This window comes from Harmonia axyridis, chromosome 2 (genome assembly GCF_914767665.1).
Source record: "Harmonia axyridis chromosome 2, icHarAxyr1.1, whole genome shotgun sequence".
Taxonomy (NCBI): domain Eukaryota; kingdom Metazoa; phylum Arthropoda; class Insecta; order Coleoptera; family Coccinellidae; genus Harmonia; species Harmonia axyridis.
This window is the reverse complement of record NC_059502.1, coordinates 1974595-1989005: the sequence shown is the minus strand read 5'-3', so window position 1 is coordinate 1989005 and position 14411 is coordinate 1974595. Positions and strand designations below refer to the sequence as shown.

Genomic DNA, 14411 nt, shown 5'->3' with positions numbered 1-14411 from the left:
GATCGGCTGAATTCTTTCAGAAAGATCAGGTCAGTTCATCTTATTCGTTCAATCAAAAACATCTTGAAAATATTCGAGGACACCTCGTATAAGGATGTGCACGGCATGTGCACTAGATTCATTTAATCTCTGTGAAAATGAAAGTAACGAACTTCATTGTGATTAGTTTTCATGGAAATTTAATCGAGGTTTTCTCAAAACAATAGATTGTGAGTAATTTGAGCATAATGAGATTTTATAAGGGATAAACGAAGAGATATGCTATAATTTTCATTCCGCATACTGAAAAGCAATACAGCTTAGTTAAACATGCTAGTTGTGTTAACCTTGATTGAAAAACACACATCTGCGAATCAATCAATAACTCCTGCTATTGATATCGAAACGATTAAAAGTTTAATTCTCTACATGAATCGAACTGATAACAATGAAAAACATCAGAAGAAAATAATGGTTCTGTGCGGAATACGTATCGCGCACTACGTCTATTTTATTTTGTTTATCGATGAAGCGCACTTCTGGTTGAATGGCCACGTCAACAAACTGCCGCATTTTGAGTGAAGCTAATCCTCAAGTGTATGTCGAAACACCGTTACATCCAGAAAAACTGACTGTTTGGTGCGATTTATGGGCTGGTGGAATCATTGGTCCGTACTTCTTCGAAAACGATGATGGCCAGAACGTTACAGTCAATGGTGATCGGTATAGAGCCATGATTACTAACTTTTTCATTCCTGAATTGAACAACCATTATGTCCAGGAGCTGTGGTTCCAACAAGACGGCGCAACATGTCACACAGCTCGTGTCACAATCGATTTATTGAAAGACACGTTTGGTGACCGCCTAATTTCACGTTTTGGACCTGTGAATTGGCCTCCAAGTTCTTTGATTTAACACCGCTAGTCTAATTTCTGTGGGGCTATGTAAAGTCATTAGTCTATGCGGATAAGCCACAAACCCATGACCATTTGGAAGATAACATTCGCCGTGTTATTGCCGATATACGGCCACAAATGTTGGAAAAAGTCATCGAAAATTGGACGTCCAGATTGGACTACATCCGAGTCAGCCGTGGCGGTCATATGCCAGAAATCATATTTAAAATGTAATGCCACAAGATTATCTTGCGGATAAATAAAATTCATGGCAATCGAATAATCCATCGTTGTTTTATTGCAATTTTAAGTTTTATAGCCCTAAAAAAACACCCTTTATGGATATGGATATGGAAAATTTTCATGAAAAAATTTCGCCGTGGAAAGTCTTGGAGTAATAACCGCCTATACCCATTCATATCTACTCCATTGAGTTGTTCCCATGGGACAACCGCTCAAACAGATCATTATTATTCCTCTTCAAATTATAACACGACCCAAACATCCAAACCCCATAAGAGATCGTAAACTTTCATTTCCTCGACGTTCTCCAAAAAAAGAAAAAAATAATAAATAATAATAACGGTCAAAAAAAGATCTCGCGTGACCGCCCGAGACAGAATATACAAACCAATAAATCCGGCAGCCGTCAGCAGATTCGCCAAGATCTAATCTCATCGTATCGGCAAACATTCTCCACGAAAACGACACAGAGCTAGCAGCATCTCGATAACGAACGATTACGGCTGTCGATTTTTGAAGAGCGACGCTTGTGTCGATTCTCAATCTTACGACGTTCTCCCGACGAGGCTGCGTTACATAAGTGGCCAATTAATTGTACCATAAGTGAAATGGGTAATTGACGCTGCAGAATGCCTTTACGGGTCTCCGGGGGCCGCTTTGTGTTGGTCCCGCCACCTGGATTCGTTCGATTCCGATCGGGTAAATGTCGCCCTAGAAAATCGTACGTTTTTCTAGGTGTCAGTCAGGTGCAGCTGACGAGTAAATATTTGGATCCGTTGCGAATATCATTCCATTTTGGGATGAATACTGCTTTGGGCTTTGTCCTTTAAGCGTATTATGAATTTATGATTATTATTACCCACGAGACTAAAATTGATCTGAATCACTGCAATAGTGAAGCCAGCAGATGTTGTCCTGCAAAATATTGTTTTTTTTTTTCGTTTCGGTGGCCAAATGAATTTTTAGAACATAAAAAGCATGGGACTAACACTAATTAATTTCTAAAATTATATTATGATTTTTCAAATTTTCGGGAAACGTTGAGTGTGTTAATAGACAAAATTCCGCCAGGGGTTCTGTAAGCACATTTTGCTCTCCTGATAATCTCAAAAATACGAATAGAATAACAATTTGCAGCTCCATGCATGAATTTATGTTGATCTTGTCACGAGAACTGAAGAATAGTCGAAAAGAATTTCGAAAAAAAGAACTCAATAACTTTGTAAGAACAAATTCAATAGATATGTAATAACAATTTCAATTCCCTTGTAAAATTTCATGTTGATCATCAAAAATTAAGAAACTTCAAGCTGAAAATAAAAAAAACAACCTAATATATTATGGCAACAGTTCCGAGTGTTCCGACCGATGCGACATTTTCGTATACTCTATGTAAAATTGTCACCAGAATCATTCTAGCAGAATATCGAAAAAACCCTAATATTTTCGGAATAACAGATCGGACTGGGTTGAAATTTAATTTGTATCTATCTATATGTAAAATAGGAATTGAACGAATTGCGCTTTCAACTGCTTGACCATACCTAGCTTATTCGCTAGATCTGACCCTCCAGTTATTATTGGCTTTTTTCAGTGCTCCAGGAAAAGAAATTTGGCTCAAATAAAGAAGTGACTGCCAGGTTGTTGCCTCAAACACAAAAAAACGCTTAGGTGTTCATATTCTATAACGAATCATACTCTATGGTAACTTGGAATGTTAAGCCGTTTTTGTGCGACAAATTCCATCTGGATCAGATTCCATCATGGTCTTGCAGAGTTCGTCGTGATAAAATGCCTTATTATGATATTCTATGATTCCTAAGACGTTTTTGTGCGACGAATTTCCGTCTGGATCTAATTCAATCACGGTCTTGCAGAGTTCGTCGTAAAAAAACGCCTTATTATGATATTCTATGATTGGGTATAAATGTCTAAGGCGTTTTTTCGCGACGAACTTTCTTTTTGAATGTGAAAATTCCTAACTTTGTAGAGAGCGTCGCGAAAAAAAAAGCCTTGGCGTTTGTAAGCAAAGACGAATCGTAAACACTTTAAGGAGATTTTTGGCAAATATTTTTTGAGGGGGAAATCATCATTGGACGAATTATGCTATCAACTACTTGATCCCGCCGGTGTATTCTCCAGACTAGACCTTCAGTAATAACTGGCTTTTTGCTGACTACAAAAGAATTATCCAGAGAAAGAAATTTGGCTCCAATGAAGAATTGATTTCCAAGATTGAAGCCTACTTCGAAAGCAAAGACTAATCTTTCTACAGAAAAGGTATTGAAAAGTTTAGAGAAGTGTTGGAGTACCTACATGTATCACTCTTGAAGAGGACTATGTTAACGAATGAAATTGACTTTATAGAAAAAAATGTGTTGGTGCTTATTAGGCCTAGGACTTATTGACTGAAGTATTAAACGTAAGCATCACCGACAAAGAAGTGCAATTAACAAGAAGGTCAATTTTGCAATAGGACAAACCAACATCTCCTCATACATCAATTCTAATAACAATATTATGCTTTGAATATGATCATCAAGTTGAAGAAATATTTTTACCTTTGGGGTACAACACTTCTAATAACCCTGAGTCTCAATCACGTTATCATTCTATTCTAATGAAGGCAACAAACAAAATGATTCGAAAATTCTCTTCAAACGCCACTTGGACGACATCGACAAGTAGTAACCTCCCAACCAGAAGTTTCGTTTGTGCAACAGCAAAACGAAATAATTCAATCAGATGGAGAATATGTAAATTCCTAGCAATCTACAATAACTGACATTCCACAGTGTATCTTTTGCTCCGGTATACAATCTGAATTAATGGCAGTCCTGAGGGTGAATTATAATTGAAGCCATTTAGATGGAGATCTCGATGATTCGGAATTGTTGCCGAGTATGATCCAGTTGCAACAACCTGAGATTGCCTCATCTGCATGCATGATGCCTTTTGTTTCTCGCTTGAAGAGTCCTTTTGTGGACCGCGACAAGGGACAGTATGAAATGATGATAATGGCGATATTTACGGAACTCTTCTTTTGATATATGGTCCAGCGAAATGAGATGGATAAGCCTGAATATGAGGTTTACCGCAAAGCTTCCACAATAGTGCGGAGCGTAACAAATGCGGTAATGAAAGCACGGGAAATTTCATACAAGGTTCATTGGTGAAATTTAAATTGGTTGCTTTCCATATGAGTAATAAGTTCAGTTAGACCTAACACACTATATTTTGTACAGTTCTCTCTTTTTCATTTTTTTTTCTGCTTTTCAACCTAATACAAAATTTGACTTGGAGTAAAGTATGTTTGAAAAGAGGTGAATGTTCTAAAATCGACGTCCAAGAATTAACTGATTTAGAATTTAGGGTTTTGATCGCATCATCAGAATAATAGAAAATTCTGGAAGAATGTGTGAAAAGAAATACAAAATAACCGGTGTTTTTTTTCGAGGTATATAACTTTAAGTCGGCATTACTGTTCAAGATGGCGATCGATTTAACAGCTGTCAAGTGATTTATTCTCAGTTTGGTTTGGCAATTCAACTCTTGCAAATAGTCAAATTTTATTTCGAAAATAATGATTCTGTGCGGAATACGTATCGCGCACTACGTCAATTTTATTTTGTTTAGCGATGAAGCGCACTACTGGTTGAATGGCTACGTCAACAAAAAAAACTGCCGCATTTGAAGTGAAGCTATTCCTCAAGTGTATGTCGAAACACCGTTATATCCAGAAAAACTGACTGTTTGGTGCGTTTTATGGGCTACTGGAATCATTGGTCCGTACTTTTTCAAAAACGATCATGGCCAGAACGTTACAGTCAATGGTGATCGGTATAGAGCCATGATTACTAACTTTTTCATTCCTGAATTGAACAACCTTGATGTACAGGAGCTGTGGTTCCAACAAGACGGCGCAACATGTCACACAGCTCGTGCCACAATCGATTTATTGACAGACACGTTTGGTGACCGCCTAATTTCATGTTTTGGACCTATGAATTGGCCTTCAAGATCTTGTGATTTAACACCGCTAGACTACTTTCTGTGGGGCTATGTAAAGTCATTGGTCTATGCGGATAAGCCACAAACCCTTGACCATTTGAAAGACAACATTAGCCGTGTTATTGCCGATATACGGCCACAAATGTTAGAAAAAGTCATCGAAAATTGGACGTCCAGATTGGACCACATCTGAGCCAGCCGTGGCGGTCATATGCCAGAAATTATATTCAAAATGTAATGCCACAAGAGAATTAAAATTCATGTCAATCGAATAATCCATCGTTGTTTTATTGCAATTTAAAGTTCTATAGCTCTAAAAAAAATACCCTTTATTTCCATGATTGCCGTGATTAGATCGGTTTGAGTTTTTGCATAAATAAAATTCGAATGCGCGTCAAGAAAATTTATTCTTATCTAACAAAAAAATTAGAAAACACCACCGTCAGAGGTCTGAAAGTTTTGTTTTCTGTATGAAATTAAGTCACGTATGTACTCAGGAGACTCCCTGTACATCTGGCCTGGCTACACTGCCCCATAAAAAATTGTTTTGACCGCATTTTCACTGTATTTATTCCTAGTAAGAAATGATGGATAATGGGTAATCCTAGAAAATACGCGAAGACATCCCATAATAATTGGACGGATATCATTATCAACCATAGAATATTGCAACTATCTGTCAACGGGATTGAAAAGGGTGAATTCATAACGAGAAAAGCCAAGGATTCGTTTCGCAACATGCTCAATACTCACCCGTCAACGTGGATAAAGATATCGACGGACTCGAAAAACTTTCAACGAGACCGTCCATAAGTCAAAGGAGCGATCACTTAATCAATCGAAACTGGGAGAAAGATGACATCGTCATTCATTCCGAAGGGGACCTTGCTCCCCATTATATGTTCCGACAAAAGACAAACGGATTCGATGCCGATTGATCCGACTCGAAGGATCAAATCATTTTCGCAGGTTGTTGCGAAAGCCCGCATCATAGAAGAAGACGAGTGCGGCACGATCTCTTTGGTTGTCCATATTCAATTTAAACGAGATGAACAGGTTGGGAGGCTTTGATCTTGATTTTGGTTTGACATGGTTAAAATTTAAAAAAAATCGGGACCACCCTGGAATTTTTTATAGTTTAGGAATGTGCGGAATCCAAAAATCGAATGAAGAATAACTTCTGTTTTCTCTCCAGATCATTTTTAGGAAACGATAAGATCTATTTGAATCAAATCAAAGAAAACCGAGGAAAGCAACACCGGAGCTTTTGAGCGCTTGTTCATTCATGTGCCTATAACAACATGGCAGACGAAATTCTGCCTGGGCATTCGAGTGATTATTTTATACAGGGTGTTCCTAAATTCGGGGTAGAAATGAAAATGACATTCTTCGGATCTCTTCACAAAAAATAGCCCTCAAAAGTATTGTTTTCGAGAGATTACTAACTGGATTTTTATAATAATTTTCCCAAAGATTACTTGAGAATTGTTTGAAATTTTTTTCCGTAGTAGATACAACCAAACTGAAACCAACAAGTGTAGAACAAAGTTTTTATTAACATTTTTCTGAACCAGTGATCCACCAAAAAAAGGTCTGGAGGAAAGAACCGGCACTGTTCCGGAAAAATTATCACCCTGTAGATTTGCATTCAAAATTAGCATATCATTCGATGAAAACTTCAAATTGGAATCTCTATGATTAATTTGAATTTAATATCTTATGAACGAAGAGCTATGAGAGAAAAATTAAGAAAAAAATTAAAAACTTTGTTATTTCCCGATTTCCGTTTGTATTCCCAATTTAGGAACACCCTGTTATTCTATCTAAATTTCAATTTACTCGGTACACTAAATTTGCTTGAAGTTTGGTTAATTTTTCTATACAGAGTGTTTCTGAATTGGAGGTACAAACAAAAGTTACAGATTCCTCAGATCTTTCAGAGAAAAAAATGGCCCTATAAACATGGACCCCTAAACGCTTTGTTTTCGAGATACAGGGTATTAAAGATTGATTTTTTTTTATTTTTCTCTCATAAAATGAAAATTTTTCTAGAATAGTGCCGGTTCTTTCTGACAGAATTTTTTTTTGATGGGCCATTGGTAGTTTAGAAAAATGTAGAAAGAAATTTTGGTCCAGTGCTACCCTTTTTGGTTTCTTATAGTTTTATCGTATCTGCTACGGATTTCGAGAACAATTCCAAACAATTCTCTAGTAATCCTCAGGAAAATCCAAATTATTAAAAAGATCCAGTTAGTAAGCTGTGATAAATAAATTAATTATAAGTTTTGGTTATTTATCCAATCTGTAGCGAAGATTAATAAAGATTCGATAAACTGGTATGATCATAACAAAAAAATAGAACTACAAGAAACACCATGTATCTGTATTTCGAAAACAAAGCGTTTAGGGGATCATGCTTACGGGACTTCTTTCTTAAAATTATCCGAGAAATCTCTCATATTCCTTTGTACCTCCAATTTATTAACACCCTGTATTCAAAAAATAATATTCAGTGTTGCAATCATAACCATTGTATCATTTCTATTTGAAAACCCTTCACACCCTATACACTCCAGAAATTTTGGCATTCATTTATGAAAACTTTTTATGTATGCAAATTTCAATTCTCCACAATTTCACTGAATAATAACTGAATGAAAACTGCGGTTGTCTAGAAACCACACAACCTCCCTCACAAACGATTTTATGAAATCCATGAGATAAAATCATCTCGTGGAGTTGAACTTAATTCCCAAAAATGCATCATTAACTGAGATATCCCAGATAAGTGCTCCAATTCCATAACGAACTGAAGCAAAGCTCTAAATTACACACACGAAAGTACCTAGATGGTGGTTGCGCCACCGTTATCATGTACATATCCTTGCACACAATATATCTCGGAGAAGATACATTTTCATGGATCAAGATTGAATAAATCGCGGGCTTACAAAGACACAAGGATCAAATATGGAACGCTCAACAACATTTGCCACTTACGTTAGGTAATATGATGCGACCGATCGACAATGCCGAGCCAACGATAAAAAAACTGCGATAAATGACTAAAAATTGCAAAAATGGATCCTTTACGATGGTGCACTAAATAAGACGGCTAATGGTGAATCACGATTGATTTTATATATAAACTGGGGGATCTTCTTTGAGATTCATTCATTACTTGTGTCTCATCTGATTAGGTAGCATTTGATTCCAGTAGCAGTGTTTTCCAGTGAAAATCGTTTAGGATTTTACTCTTTCATTTCAACATGAATAAGGTAAGATCGATACCCTATGCGAAAAATTGTAGGGGCTTCAATTTTTTTTTTAAATTGAATAGTGGACCCAGCAAATGTTTTCCCGGAAAAATAAAAATTTTGTTTCGATGGCAAAATTGTTTTCGAAAATATGAGAATGATCAGGAATTCAATTTGAAAAGATTCCAATAAGAGCATTTTCATTTTTCAACTAATTTTCATAATGTTCATTTTTAATTGAAATGTGATATTGAATTCTGATGCATTTAAGATGTTATCCCAAATTTTCATGTCAAAATTGTAATTTTCACCTTGTCTAGAAGATAGCAAAGTATTTCTGGACCAATTGTAGTTCCTTCTCGTTCTATGATCGGTAGCCAACATAAAGTCTGTCAAAGGGACTTCAACCTATATTCTGTAACTTAACATCGATTGTCATAATCCTATAACCTTTAAAAAATTACTTATCCTGTCAGTAATTCATTCAAAAAGCCGTCTAATCAGAGTTTTGCTTGAAGATGAATCTTAGAAATTCTAAGGTATTGTGATCTTTATGTCTAAATATTCTTGTGAAAATTCGATTGAAATTTTAGTTTTCAAAAATGAATATGATTTCAGGTCATTTAAACTATCAAAAATATATGTGCTTCTGAACTTTTGGCAAAAATTTTGAGTTAAAAGACATAATGAAAACCACTATGAATCAAATAATTATAGCCCTGAAAAAGTCTTGTGCAATTAAAATTTTTTTTTCCGAAAATGGTGGTCTCCAATTGTTCTAAATTTATTTCATCGCATTCCAAGTAAACTGAGAAATAATCCAAATGCTGAATAAAATGATCTTCCATTACGCCATCTAGAGCTTTTCTGGGAAATTAATCAACTAATCATAAACTTGAAACTGTGTGACGATGAAACTAAATAAAATATTTTCATCTTATTTTCTCATCCGGAAAATGTTACAATAAAAAACAGATTGAAAACCGATAACGTGATATTTATCCCGAAATTATTACCATCATAAGAAATCTGAAATATTTTTCTCCTTATATTTTTTTTCAGATCAATATACTGTTCATACTTATTTGGGGTTTAGTAGCTGCTGAACCTCCAGTACCATCATACCTACCACCTTCGCAGGGTGGATATTCAAGTGAGTTGGAATTATCTAAACATAAGATAACGTCAAACTAATATTGATGAAATACGTTACAGATGGAAAACCAAGTTCGGCTTATGGACCACCTGGATATCAACCAGGAACGCCAATAGGCCCAAATGGTAACGGTAATGGAAATGGTAACGGTAACGGAAACGGTAATGGAAACGGTAATTAGTCTCTTACTGCCACTTTACTTTCTTCTATTACTATTTCATCGTCTTTTATTCGCAAAATATAATTCTTTTTTTTAAGGAAACGGATATCAAGGTCCAACCTATCTTCCACCAGTTAATGGAAATGGATACGATGTAGACAGCGATCAAGTCCCTGGATCAAGCTACCTGCCACCTAACGGTAACGGAAACGGCGCTACAAACGGTAACGGAAACGGTGCTACAAACGGTAACGGAAATGGTAATGGAGGCCCTAGCGCAACTTATGGAGCTCCAACTGCCACTTACGGTCCACCCAGCACCACATACGGCGTACCAAACGGAAACGGAAATGGTAACGGTTATAGAAACGGCAATGGTAACGGTAATGGAAACGGCAACGGTAACGGTAATGGTAATGGAAACGGTAACGGCTATAGAAATGGTAACGGAAATGGCAACGGTAGACCAAGTAGCACTTACGGTGCACCCAATGGCAATGGAAACGGTAACGGCAATGGCAAACCCAGTTCAACCTACGGTGCTCCAGCAAACGGTAACGGTAACGGTGTAAGTCAAACTTATGGACCACCCAGTTCCACATACGGAGTACCAAATGGCAACGGTAACGGAAGGAATGGTAATGGTAATGGAAGAAATGGTAATGGCAACGGAAGGAACGGTAATGGTAACGGAGGAAATGGCAATGGTAGACCCGCTTCAACTTATGGTGCTCCAAATGGAAATGGAAACGGTAATAATAATAGGTTTAACCAAAAAACTTCAGATTTTCAATGAAATTTCAAACGTCTAAAGTTAAAAGAATATCTCCTAAAATATTCTCGAAAGAATTCATTATTCTAAATATTTTCAAACATAATATTTCATTATAATATTCATAATATTAATATAGTTTTCAAAATTGGAGTCGATTTTATGTTTTAGGAAATGGACGTCCAGGATCTTCCTATCTACCTCCCAGTAATGGAAATGGAAACGGTAACGGACGTCCCAGTTCCACCTACGGTGTACCTTCTAATGGAAATGGAAATGGCATCAGTGCTACCTATGGACCACCCAGTTCCACATATGGAGTGCCTAATGGTAACGGAAACGGCAATGGAAATGGTAATGGTAACAGAAGAAATGGTAATGGCAACGGAAATGGTAACGGTAATGGACGTCCTAGCTCTACCTACGGTGCACCATCCAATGGAAATGGTAATGGCATCAGTGCTACCTATGGACCACCTAGTTCTACTTATGGAGTGCCTAATGGTAACGGAAATGGTAATGGAAATGGTAACGGTAACGGACGTCCTAGCTCTACCTACGGTGCACCTTCCAATGGAAATGGTAATGGCATCAGCGCTACCTATGGACCACCTAGTACCACTTATGGAGTGCCTAATGGTAACGGAAATGGAAATGGTAACGGTAACGGACGCCCAAGCTCAACCTACGGAGTACCTTCCAATGGCAATGGTAATGGAAGAAATGGCAACGGCAACGGAAACGGTAACGGCAACGGTCGTCCTAGCTCCACCTATGGTGTACCTTCCAATGGAAATGGTAATGGCATCAGTGCTACTTACGGCCCACCGAGTACCTCTTATGGAGTTCCTAATGGTAACGGAAATGGTAATGGAAACGGTAACGGTAATGGTGTAAGCTCAGTTTACGGTCCACCAAGTCCTGTATATGGTGCCCCTAACGGAAACGGTAATGGAAATGGTAACGGATACAGAAACGGAAATGGCAATGGAAATGGTAACGGCAAAAAGAACGGTAATGGTAATGGAAATGGTAACGGTTATAGCAACGGAAACGGCAATGGCAACGGTTATGCTAATGGAAATGGCAACGGTAACGGCAAAAAGAACGGTAATGGTAATGGAAATGGTAACGGATATAGCAATGGAAACGGCAATGGTAACGGCTATGCTAATGGAAATGGAAACGGCAATGGCAATGGTAACGGATACAGTAACGGAACACCAGGACCAAGCTACTTGCCTCCCACAAACGGTTACGGTTACGGAGGTGCAGAAGAATCAACAGTAAGTTGTAATTGAAGATCGATATAATTATTTAGAAATGTATATCAGTTAAACCAAACTATATTTGGAATAATCTCTATTTCAGGAAGTGGCGAAATACGAATTCGAATACGAGGTCAACGACCCAGAATCCGGAAACCAGTTCGGACACAAAGAACAGAGGGATGGAGATTTGACAACAGGCGAGTACAATGTATTGTTACCAGATGGCAGAAAACAAATTGTGTCATACGAAGCTGACACTGATGGTTACAAACCCACCGTTACATATGAAGGTATCATTCAAATTCAGTCGGAATAAGGGTTCAATATTTTTTCCGTTGGGTTTATATTAATTTATTTCTTCACTACATCTTCTTCATCTCTATACTGTATTCTATTGTTTTCTTCAATACATACCTTAAATTGAATCGAGCAAATTCCAACAGAGAAAAATCTAATAATAAGTTTCTGTTTTGCAGAAGGAAACGGTAACGGTAACGGTTACCCACGTGGACGAAACAGCAATGGTAACGGCTACTCCAATGGTAACGGAAATGGTAATGGTAACGGATACTCAAATGGAAATGGCAACGGAAATGGAAACGGATACTCAAATGGAAATGGAAATGGAAACGGTAACGGAAACGGAAACGGAAATGGTAACGGATACTCCTATTGAATGCAACGAAATCGGCATCTTCACATATCGAACAAAAAGTAAACTGAGGGACCTGAATATTTGTTTGGATTTTTGAAAAATGGTATATGAATAAACTCAACAACAGAATCTCTTCCTAACCCATTTTGAATTTTCAAAACGAAATTCGAAAAATTATGTACTTATCTCTAGTCTTTTTCAAGGAGATTCTACTGATGATTATTCTAACCTTCATTGTTCATCGATAAAAATCACTTTATTTAATATTTCACCCCATTATAAACTAGTTGTTCGTATGTTTCTTGTATATAAAATAATTGAGAAGTTCTCAAACTGTAATGGTAATGGAATTTTTTTTAATGACGACTGCTTGCCTAGGATATGATGAAACTTTTGTATGACATATTGTGTATAGTAATTTATATGAAAAGAATAAATGGTTTATAAATATTCATTTGGTTTTATTGATATTTCAATAACTATCAGGGTTGTCTGAACTTCAGCGATTTGTATTCTTCGATATCGAGTTGACAAATTTTTTATTACTTATTTATTTTGCCTGGAAATACAATTTCATGAATGACAAATATCATTAAATTGACCAACAGAAAAAATTCTCAAATCTACAATTCAAAGAAAATTTTTATAATTTTCTTACAATTTTTTATTATAAGAGCACTATACTCAGAAAAACTTTTGAGGAATTTGAATGACGTGAACTCAGGAGCTTTTGAGCGCTAGTTTCCAGTTTATATTCAACATCCAATACAAAATTTTGAATGTGGCTTCAAATTATAATTCTAAACCAAATTGCAAATTTTCATGGCTATCGAATATATCGTTTTGAAAAAAAAATAGAATCCCCCTGAAAATTTTTAATTTCTAGTTCCTTCTTAGATCTTATAGTTAGTAAGAAAGTTATTTTGAATACGGCCGACAAGACTGAATCATACTTGAGTACGGATACGGATTCGCCATCAGTGAATCGAAGCTTATCGTTTAAGATTATTTCTGGCTAGAAATTCGAAAAATACCAACAGAACTGAAAAGTAAAGCTAGCTTTTGCACCCTTATTCAAATTCAAATCTGCTACACAGGCATCTCTATACAGACGATATGACTTTCCATTGGTGTATGATTCACCATAAAAATGAATGTGAAATACATACTATCAATAATATTGCTTATTACTAGTTGCTTAGTTGCTAGTTGTGTATTGCTCTTGTGTGCGAGGCGCCTAAGGTATCTTCTTCTTCTCTTTCTTAAACAGCCTGTTTGCATCCACTTCTGAATATAGGCCTCCCCTTGATTTCTCCAATTTACTCGATTTTGAGCCAACTGATGCCAACATCATACCACCTTCGCTCTGATATCACCACTATCGAAATAAGAATCTCCTGATTTCTTACACCGTAATTCTGTGCTTGATAGCGAAAGTAGCAAACTATAATTCCGATTAGAATGATCAATGTAATGAAAATGCGCAGGTCCACCACCTTCCCAATTAATGTTACTCAAAACCACATCCTTCTATGGTGAGAGTTTGAAATAATTCAAGTTCAGCTGTAATTGGATGGAAGGATTCTATAAAAAGCAGAGCACTTCTCCCAATACTTCAGTAGTTCGGTATAAATCAACAAATACTTGTCCATAAAATCTATCGTTGTTCATAGAATCTATTGCTATCATTCTAGGAGCTCATTATCATTGAATAATCGCATTTTGGAGATATGAAGACTCTTCATCAATTGCAATTTGAATTGTGGCATTCAAGATTTGGTTGGTTGAATGTCTTGGCTGCCAAACAAGCATTTTTATTTATATTGTTTCTTGTTTTTTCGAGAAAATTGTTCCAAAATAGTTATAAATAGCAATGTGCTATAATTTTGCACTTTTCTGTCACGTCACTTTAATTTTTTGATTGGGTAATTGTACGCTATATTACAGTAAAAAAGCGAACATTGAAGACTGAGGCAGTAGAGAAAGTTTTAGTTTTGAAGATTTATGCAG

At 36.6% G+C, this 14411-nt stretch overlaps 1 protein-coding gene and 1 long non-coding RNA gene across 4 annotated transcripts in view; one reads left to right on the top strand and one right to left on the bottom strand.

The window, feature by feature from the left end:
• LOC123672029 overlaps positions 1-14411 on the bottom strand; it is a 47615-nt gene that overhangs the window by 5998 nt on the left and 27206 nt on the right. The gene's annotated exons all lie outside the window — the stretch shown is intronic.
• LOC123672024 (pro-resilin) lies at positions 8272-12851 on the top strand. 3 transcript variants are annotated; one of them, XM_045605977.1, is made up of 7 exons: positions 8272-8408; positions 9450-9540; positions 9603-9704; positions 9802-10455; positions 10647-11761; positions 11847-12036; positions 12223-12851. In XM_045605977.1, the coding sequence occupies exons 1-7, from the start codon at positions 8400-8402 to the stop codon at positions 12420-12422; spliced, it is 2361 nt and encodes a 786-aa protein (XP_045461933.1). In that variant the 5' UTR covers positions 8272-8399; the 3' UTR covers positions 12423-12851. The 3 variants fall into 3 exon arrangements, with proteins under 3 accessions (XP_045461933.1, XP_045461932.1, XP_045461931.1); XM_045605976.1 differs by having other exon boundaries at positions 9603-9716; XM_045605975.1 differs by having other exon boundaries at positions 9603-9719; positions 9799-10455.